This window comes from Dendronephthya gigantea, unplaced genomic scaffold, assembly GCF_004324835.1.
Source record: "Dendronephthya gigantea isolate DGI-Jeju-01 unplaced genomic scaffold, DenGig_1.0 000310F, whole genome shotgun sequence".
NCBI lineage: Eukaryota > Metazoa > Cnidaria > Anthozoa > Malacalcyonacea > Nephtheidae > Dendronephthya > Dendronephthya gigantea.
The window spans coordinates 45,423-55,118 of NW_021163320.1; the positions used below are offsets into that span (position 1 = coordinate 45,423).

General features: G+C 35.5%; 1 protein-coding gene across 8 annotated transcripts in view; it reads left to right on the forward strand.

Moving 5' to 3' along the window:
* Positions 1-9,044, forward strand: part of LOC114541807 (dnaJ homolog subfamily C member 7-like) — a 33,636-nt gene extending 24,592 nt beyond the window's left edge. For 4 of the 8 annotated variants that reach the window (XM_028561621.1, XM_028561616.1, XM_028561619.1 and 1 more), the window contains 9 exons: positions 2,705-2,766; positions 3,239-3,308; positions 4,390-4,476; positions 5,924-6,015; positions 6,233-6,306; positions 6,681-6,821; positions 7,611-7,669; positions 7,918-8,002; positions 8,111-8,789. In XM_028561621.1, the coding sequence (XP_028417422.1) occupies positions 2,705-2,766; positions 3,239-3,308; positions 4,390-4,476; positions 5,924-6,015; positions 6,233-6,306; positions 6,681-6,821; positions 7,611-7,669; positions 7,918-8,002; positions 8,111-8,127 (687 nt within the window). In that variant the 3' untranslated portion in view covers positions 8,128-8,789. Of the gene's footprint in view, positions 1-1,998; positions 2,612-2,704; positions 2,767-3,238; positions 3,309-4,389; positions 4,477-5,923; positions 6,016-6,232; positions 6,307-6,680; positions 6,822-7,610; positions 7,670-7,917; positions 8,003-8,110; positions 8,790-8,967 lie in introns of those variants that run through there. The other 4 variants (XR_003689352.1, XM_028561615.1, XM_028561614.1 and 1 more) reach the window with 4 other exon arrangements.
* Positions 9,045-9,696: the final 652 nt, after the last annotated feature.

Genomic DNA, 9,696 nt, shown 5'->3' on the forward strand with positions numbered 1-9,696 from the left:
AGATATGTTTTTTAAAAAGCGTGTAGCATTGTTAGAATAAAGTTGTAGAATTTTAGATTTGGGCACAAAGCTAAAAAATGGCAATTTTATTTTTTAATTCAAAATTCATCAAATTCATGGCCTAGTCCCTATAAATCAGCAGAATTTTGTCAATTCAAAATCTCTCAAACGTCATATAACCCTATACCCGTAACCTCACCTCAGCTATAGTTCGATTCCTGCCAGAAGACCCGGGTTGCACTTTTCGCAACGTCCCTTGTTTGTTCTTACATACAGTGGCGGCGCCAGGTTAAAATGAGTGGGGGGCAATTGGGGGTCAAAGAAATGTTTTGGGGGGAAAGACTAGAAAAGTATTTAAAAGTTAAAAGAGTATTACACTACTTACGTAACATGAAATGATCTGGGGGGCAAACAACACACCCCCGTAGCGCTGCCACCGCTTACATAAATATTGTAATACTCTGATCCTTCGCTCTACTCTATACTCTGCATTCGCACTCCTTACTCCGTATTCCGCATATTATAGGGACCTTAAGCATGTAGGACGGCAACACGACGACGACGTGGTTGGAATACTTCTTTAAATAAATGTTATGATAAAACGTTGTTGTATATTATCAACTGTACCAATTTAATGAGATATAAGACGTTGAAAACATTGTGTTTACGTTTAGGGACAATTCTATAGAGCCTAATTCGAGGTAGCGCTCACTGGGTCCTGAAATGCAGACGTTCTACATGGGACGTAATAAACGACGTTTTGCCGTTGTACACAGATAGAATTTTGAAGGCATCATATAGAATCTTGAAAACATCATCTAAAATTCTGAAGGCATCATGCATATAGAATTCTGAAGGCATCATGCATATAGAATTCTGAAGGCATCACATAAATTCTGAAGGTATCATATAAAATTCTGAAGGCATTATATAAAATTCTAAAGGCATATATTTATATTTATAGCATGTCCCCTATGGGCCACCGTAGTACGATACACATTTAACCGAAGCTTTATATTTACTTATTTATTTTTATTTATATTTATTAATGCAAGCTTTCTATCGATACCAGTTTCATCACAGACAGCCCGGTCACTGCTGTTACGTATATAGCATGACGTAACAGCAGTGACCGGGCTGCCTGTGGTTTGACTGGTTTCATTGAATGTGAACCCCTTTTGGGTGCGTACTTCGCTCGTATTTCACGGACATTTCGAATGTCAGGCTGGAAGACGTCTGCGTTTCAGGAGCTGTAACATTCGACGACGAATTTGGGCCAGGATAAAAATTACATATTCGGAATCTGTGTTATATAAGCTTTCTATCGATACCAGTTTCATTGAATGTGAACCCGTTTTTGGGTGCGTACTTCGCTCGTATTTCACGGACATTTCGAATCTCAGGCTAGCAGACGTCTGCGTTTCAGAGCTGTAAGATTCGACGACGAATTTGGGCCAGAATAAAAATTACGTATTCGGAATTTGTGTTATCCAAGCTTTCTATCGATACCAGTTTCATTGAATGTGAAGCCGTTTTTTGGTGTTTACTTCGCTCGTATTTCAAAGCGCATTTAACGTACATCATTATATGCGATTTCGAATCTCAGGCTGGCAGACGTCTGCGTTTCAGGAGCTGTAAGATTCGACAACGAATTTGGGCCAGGATAAAAATGTCTTATTCGGAATCTGTGTTATGTAAGCTTTCTATCGATACCAATTTCATAAATTTTGAAGCCGTTTTTTGGTTTTTACTTCGCTCGTACTTCAACGCGCATTTAACGTACATCATTATATGCGATTTCGAATCTCAGGCTGGCAGACGTCTGCGTTTCAGGAGCTGTAAGATTCGACAACGAATTTGGGCCAGGATAAAAATTATCTATTCGGAATCTGTGTTATGTAAGCTTTCTATCGATACCAGTTTCATTGATATACTGCCTGTTTTTAACGGCAAAATAAATAATAATATATTGTGTTTACGTATCGAATTTAGTGCGGATGATTATCGTGCTAGCGAATCCTGTGGTCAATCCTGTGGTAGCTTCACACTAGTTTGTTTACGCGCGCGGTCAGCTTCCACTGTCTGTACTAATTACTGTCTGTATTATATATTAATATATATTTACGGCCCTGAATTCCGTGCCGTACCAAATATCGTGCCGTGTGTAGTTGTGCGTAGTGTAAACAGGGGTTTACTCTAATCAGTATATGGTATTAAATTGATAGAACACTTGTCAGTTGCAAAACTTTTGATGTATTTGAATGATGATCGAATTTTGATGGCTGAATAGTGAACCGCGAAGGGATGAAATCATTGAAATGTGCCTGTATTATGTCTCAATTTTTAAAACTATTATCATCGATTATTTAATATTAAACATCATAAAGAATTATCATCTTCCCAAGCCAGGGGCCTAGCCTGCCCAAATCTATCTGTATAAATGCATTTGAGCATTTCCCGCCATAGACCTAGTTGTTTTACTTGATTTACCTTAACTCTGGAGCAATTCAAATGTATAAATCAAATTTTCCAACAGTTTATATATTATCAATGTAAAAGATAGGTTGTTCTAACGAATGGAGGTAAAATATAGGCTTCTTCTACTAGATGAGTAAGTTGTCACTATCTACTCACTGTGATTTATTGAATTGGTCAATGTCAAGATGGGAGATTTCTGTTATTTTATTCTATTTCTTTTTCATAGATGTCAGACGACCACAACACAAATACACCAAGCCATCATGTTGATCAACAACTTGCAGAAAGGTACTTAGAGTTAGAGTTAATTTATAACATCTTTATGTTATCCTAAGTTCATCCACCAAAATGATTGGCCTGTTAACATTCCTAATGATTTATTGGCAGTACACCGCAATGACCACATAATAGTTTCAATAACATGTCAAAAAATTTGTTTCCATGAAATTAATGCAAAATATGAAATAAAACATCCATATGCCCCTGTTTACATAGATATAGTCCTCTATAAAGAGCCTATAAAGGTAGTAACCGATTGGATTAAATCTTGACCATTGAATTTTAATATTTTTTATTTGATCAGTGAAAATGTTTAGCCGAAATAAAGTTGATTTTAAACAAGAGTGTACACAGTGCTCATTTGAATAGTACATTTATTTAATGTTACTATTTGTTGTAAGAAGTTTCCAACCATGATAAGAAATATGAAGAAGCGTCAAGAAAAACAGCATGAGCATATGTTTATTGTAAAATTATTTAGCTCTGTGCCATTGTTGAAGCAAAGAAGTTCTGATGAATGGTATAATCTGGGATTGTTCTTGTATTATAAGGTGAAAGTTGTTAATTGCTCTCTAATTAAGCATTCAACAAATATAAAGAAGATGGTAGTTGTACATTGTACATGAAAAATGGCTATGATGTTGAACAAAACCAAACAAACATCCTCCTGTTTTAATTCTAATTTAATTCTAATGTCTGTTCTAAGCAGTCAATTTTTTTGTGCAATTTTGCTCAAAAAACTCTTGTTTTGGACAACTTGATTTTTACATGTGTATTGTTCCTAGTGTTTTTAATAATTTATTTGCTAACATAACTTAATTACGCCTTGTTTGATTGAAAAGCAGTTTGGTTGGTGTATACCACAAAAAATTAATTGATGAGGTTGTCATATAAGAAGTGAACAATGTTGTGCTTCACCCCATGAACATGCAGTATTGTTGTTTAGCCTGGTTAATATGATTGCTGTTACAATTGTATATTATACAAATAATAAATGTTTATGAGTGCAATGGTAAAAATATTTTCACGAGGTGAAAGATGGAATGTTCCATTCAACGAGGCGACAGCCGAGTTGAATGGAACATTCCATCTTTCACCAAGTGAAAATATTTTTACCATTGCACAAATGAAAACATTCATTATTTGTTTTATATAATACCAAAATAGACTGTCTCATTTCAAAAATATAATTTATTAAAAAACATACTGTATGGATCAACAACCATATGTGCGAGAAGCATTTTGATGGATGGTATTTACTGAAAGCATTAAGAGTGCAATGGAACAAAATGTATAGTACTATTGCACTCTGGAGAGTGCAATGGAACGCTTTCCATTGCACTCTTGGGAAATGAGGCTTTCTATTCAATATCACGTGATCGTCATCAACCAATTAAACGCTCTAAATTTAATTGGGTATTATATAAAATAAAATACTAGAACCTATATATCAACTTTCTCCTTTATCTCCTATATTCATGCACTCATTGCATGAGCTATACCAGGATTCCTTAATTATACATAGCTGAAGGCTGTACTAAGCATGTGCAGGAGACTACGACAGAAAATGTTAAAGCTCTCCCCAAATGTTAAAACTCTGCAAGTTTACTTTAAAAATGCTATTTTACTTAGGGACGTGTCCAAGCAGCCTTTATAGCCATCGTTGTAAATGCTCTGCAATATAATCCCAATCACGAGGGCAGTAGAGCTATTGCACCGGTAAGTTTTCCAAACTGAGATCAAACCAGCACAGAAATTAGACCAATCAGTTTTTCCTACCTATTATACCTTATAGATGAATTTAGACTATATAGCATAACTATGTATATAACTATGTATATATATAATATATTATATATATATATAGGAAACAATTGTAACTACCACGGCCAGAAGTAAAACTAAAAGATTTTATTAAAAATATACTAAGCTTAAATTTTCGGCCACATGCCGCAGCCTTCTTCAGAAATTAACTAACTAATACAAATAAGTCCAATATATAAGGAGAAGAACATGCATAATACATAATACAAATTATAGCCTATTGTTGAGAAAAGTCATGAGTGCTATTCAAACCACCCAAATTAGTCAGTAACATTCCTATCCAAAAGTTCTCACACTTTCTTAAATCCTCTTTGTTTTGATCAATCAACATAAACTTCAATTTCAAATGCTTATTGTCATGCTTATCAATAAAATGGTTAACTACACCGCATGTTCTACGACCATGTTTAATGTGGGACTTGTAATTAGCTAAACGGGGCTTGAAATTAATAGTAGAACCAATGCCCTGCAGATTACAAGCCACACACTCAGCTAGGTAAATAACATGCTCAGAGGTACACGTCAAAGTCTTACGAATACTAAACTTTCTCCCCGTCACGGCTGACACAAACTCACCACCAGGTTTTAAGAAATGTTGACAACAATCACATCTCCTGGCAGTGCATTTAATACAACCTTGCAACAGGCCCAATAATACGATAAGGGTTAGACGGGGCTAACAGCTCTTTCAAATTAGCACCCCTGGTATATGCTACTTGGATAGAATCCTTGGGAAGAATAGCGCTAGCACGCTCATCTGTGTCAATGATATCACGGTGTTTAGCCAAAATGCTGGCGATGTTGGGTGCGTGAGGATTGTATTTGGTTACAAATACACATTTCCCACCTCTAGATTTGGGTTTTTTATTTCGCGCTTCATGTCGAGTCATCGAACCCACTTCCTCAAATACCTGGTTAACATGAGTACTATTATGACCACAATCTATCAGATACTTAGCGTATATTTTACTAATAGCAAGAAAATCACTATCCTCAGAACAGATACGTCTTAACCTAAGAGCTACACCTTTAGCTATACCCCGTATCTGAGACTTAGGGTGCGATGACTGAGCGCTAAGGTATAAATGGGCATCAGTGGGCTTACTATAGATAGAAGCTTTATAGCGTGAAACTCCGAGTAGCTAAGCTAGTCTTTCAATAAATATATATATATATATATATATATATATATATATATATATATATATATATATATATATAAAAATCTACTGTATAAAGTTGACATCGTTATTAAACATCACCTGAGTGGCCCGAGTCCCGACTGACGATCAGGTTCAAGAATTGAAACATGGAAATTGATTTTTTCTATATTTCTGTACAGTTAAAGATGGTTCCAAAAGCCATTATGGATTTCACAGACGCCATTGAGTTGGATGTCAGCCATCTGAAAGCACATCTTTTCAGGGCGAAGTGGTATGGATAGTAATTAAACGTTCTTTTCCCCCCCCCCTAAGTGTAAACATTTCTTTTTTAGGTAATAGTTTTTTTCCGAATATTCAGTAGCTAGCGAATTGGAAATATTACTTCCTTGCTGACATTGCCCTTTTTTAAGTATCGTCTTCTGATCCCGTATTTGATCGTTTATAATTATACCATGTATAATATGTTTATAATTATACTATCCATATAGTTACTTCGCAATTGGACAGTATGAGAAAGCCAGTGAAGCACATTATGAAATCTACGCCATGACTGGCATACCAGGTACTCTACCTCCAATAACTGATGTTTTCGAGTAATTGAAAATCTCTTCGGGATGTAGCATTGATAGTTAGTCAGATGCTAATTTGACACCATGGCTTAGACGGTATCTTGCCCGATATTGTTTCAGTTACGTCTTTTTTCAGATACTCAGTTTACAAACCAGAGATTTTTATTCATTCAGTGAAAGATTTTTTTATCCAGTTTACACGGGACCAGACGTAGGCAGACGAGTTCAAACACGGTCCCAAATCTGTCCGGTCTCGTTTGAAAGGATCCGATTACTGGTCCACTTTAAGCAGATAATCTTAGAGCAAGAAGCCCTTTCGCATATAAATGAAGTTTACAGTATATGAATTATATTTTATATTCAACAGAGTATTATCGATTATCTGAAGAAGCATACAATGAGGAGTGTAACCTCGATTTTGCCCTCTTTACCCTATCGTTGACTCGAGATTGTTCAGTCTTGGACGTGAAGGCAGCCTTTCGTAGGGAGGCGCGACTGCATCATCCAGGTGGGTGGATATCAATGATTTTCCGGGTTAATCGTTCGGGCCTTCTGCAGAGTGAAGTCAGCTACTTAGTACTTATCATGGTGCTAAAATTTCGAGTTGTTTTTCCTATACCGTATTTACTCGTTTGAGACCGTATTTACTCGTTAGAACTTCAGATGCGGCGCTTAATCGAGGGCGGCGCTCTTTAAAAAATATTATTTGTGGTTGTAACAAGAACTTTAAATAAAAAGAATTGAAAGTTTGATGTAGCCAAATGTCCCCATTTTTACAGCGAGCATTTATTTGGACCTATGATTTGGACATTTTACAGAAAACAAACCTCCTCGCACAAATCACTGGAATCTCTGCCTTCACGACTGACCTGCGCCTTACGAAAATTCTAAAGACCGATTTAGCAATAGCGTCTTCAACAATTCTGACAGTGCGTCACTCCTAAGAAAAATTTATCGCAAATGCGGCGCTCAATCAAGTAAATACGGTATGCACTCTTGCACCAGGGATTGAACGAGTGTGGCTAATGTAGAGGGGAGGGTGATGCAAGCCATTCGCCCTGCTATGGATAGGGTGCATGCTGTAAGGGATATTAGAATGTATGTTTGGTTCAAAAAATTCTAAAAAAGAGATGGTACTGCTTACTTGTAAAAGCCTGAAAGATTCTCCCAAATACAATTATAATATAATTATGTTAATTTGACATAATTCCCCAAAATTCGGACACATCTGCCTTCTTTGATCTGAATTCACCCCTCACCTTGCGCTCCACTGAACTGTTTCTTTTCTTTTTCCCAGATCTCCATGCGGGGGCGAGTAATGAGATACAAGAAAGAGAAGAGGAAACATTCAAGGAGGTACAATCGTTGACTTACTAGCTCGTACAATACATACTAATTTAAATATCCATTATTGTATTGGTCACAGTTGCGCCTGGTCGCAAGGCTCAAGCTTATTATAATACTAAAGTAACTTATTCAAAAGAGAGTTACAAAGAAGAATAAAATCTCTCAATTTTATTCACTTGACGCAAAGGGGTGACGGTGGATCGGAGCTTTCCAAATCATTTCGTTAAAATTGGCTTCAGCAAATGTTTTGCTTGCAGGTACAACGAGCCCGTCAAATTCTCCTTGATTTTTTGAAAAGGAAGAATCGTTTCAATAATAACCATGTGTGGTTTTCAAACACAGGTAAAGTCTTTTTTGTATTAGAATTTTAATATAATATGTTCTTGCTAAGCGAATGGAAACACGGTTTTTCAAATTGAAGTCCACAAATACATTTTTTTTCTGTTGTAGATTATTTTGAGCTCTGAATAAGCTCAGTTAATCCAAGATCAACCAATTTAAAGAACAATACTGACAGTGGGTACTAAGCAAAAAACATGATTTTATCTCTTGTATTTTTTATCTATCTCACTAGTGCCTCCTGATTTATATCCCGATTTATATAACAAACATATAAATAATCTACATAAATTAGATAATAATTCTGATGATTGTGGTAAGCAAATATTTTATTGTATTGTACAATGTAACTGCATGTTTTAGTAGTTTAATGTGGCAAATTAAAGCCGTTAAATTAATAATTAATTAAATTAAATTTTACTATTGAAAAATAGGTTATAGCAAACAGAGATGGGGCATAGCTTGGGTGGAGTTAAAGGTATTTTTTTGCCAAGGTTCTTTGCAAATATGTAAAGTATTTGCCAGGTGCACAGACCACCTAAAAATCTTTTTTATCTTTGAAAACAAATACATGAAACAGTGGTTGTAAAATAGTGTTGTAAAATGTGCTTTCCCGGCATTTTTCATGTTTGTGCTACAAAAATAAATAAATACAACATTGAAAGGGTGTCCCATCCCCCACCCCATAGTTACGCCCCTGATTGATATTACAGTAACAATTTATTTAAAATATATTTTATGGAATATGAATGTAAAAGAAACAAGAATATACTCTATCATTTTATTTGGGTTTATCTTTGTAAATTATCCTTGTAAAGCCAGGTGTACTAGACTGATCTTTGTCGCTGAATATTATATTGTTTTGTTATTGTGCTCAACTAAGAAGGAAGGTTGAGATTAAAAATCAAGCCTGCCTTCATTTTCCATCTGATAATGTTCAGTGCCCTAACATCTTCTTCCTTATAAAGAATCAATTCTAGACAAGAGGCACCACCACAAAGAAGAAATTCTAGAGGCGAGAACTCTTTTGTTGGTTGGTTTGTGTGTCCTACGCAAAACCACAAGATAACAAGGATGTTGAAATGGAGAGGGAATCCAACCATTCTGATAGCTCTTATTAGCAGGCTGTTGAATTGCAATAGACAATGTTTCTGATCTTGTATCAGTCTGCTTGATGATGAATAATTATTATATGTCTAAAACTGAAGTGAAGGTAAGTATGTATATAGATAAACTTGTTTATACAATTTGTGTACTGCTAATTAAGTCATGTAATAAGTTTATGTAATTAATCAAGTCATGTAATTAAGTAACAGGGTCTTTACTTTAGTGGGTCACCCAATTAACTTTGTTCAAACTTTCTAACATATTACCTGCAATTATTCTTAGCTTGTCAATGACATATTATTGTATTTCACTTTTCAGCTAATAAAACATCCTAAACTTCCTTTTTCTCTTGTAACTAGGCCAATTGCATGAAAATTGGGGACTATTTATACCAAGCAGTTCTACCTATGGTTCCACTGAACATGTTTAGTATACCTTATACAGTTTAATATACTGTGCTAAATGCATATGGTACATCTCTTTCTCAAGGAGAGGGTATGTGTGACTAACATACTATAATGTTTTTATTGCCAATAATCCCCCTACCAACAAGTGAAAACCCAGTAATTCCAAGGTGATTTCTCAAATAT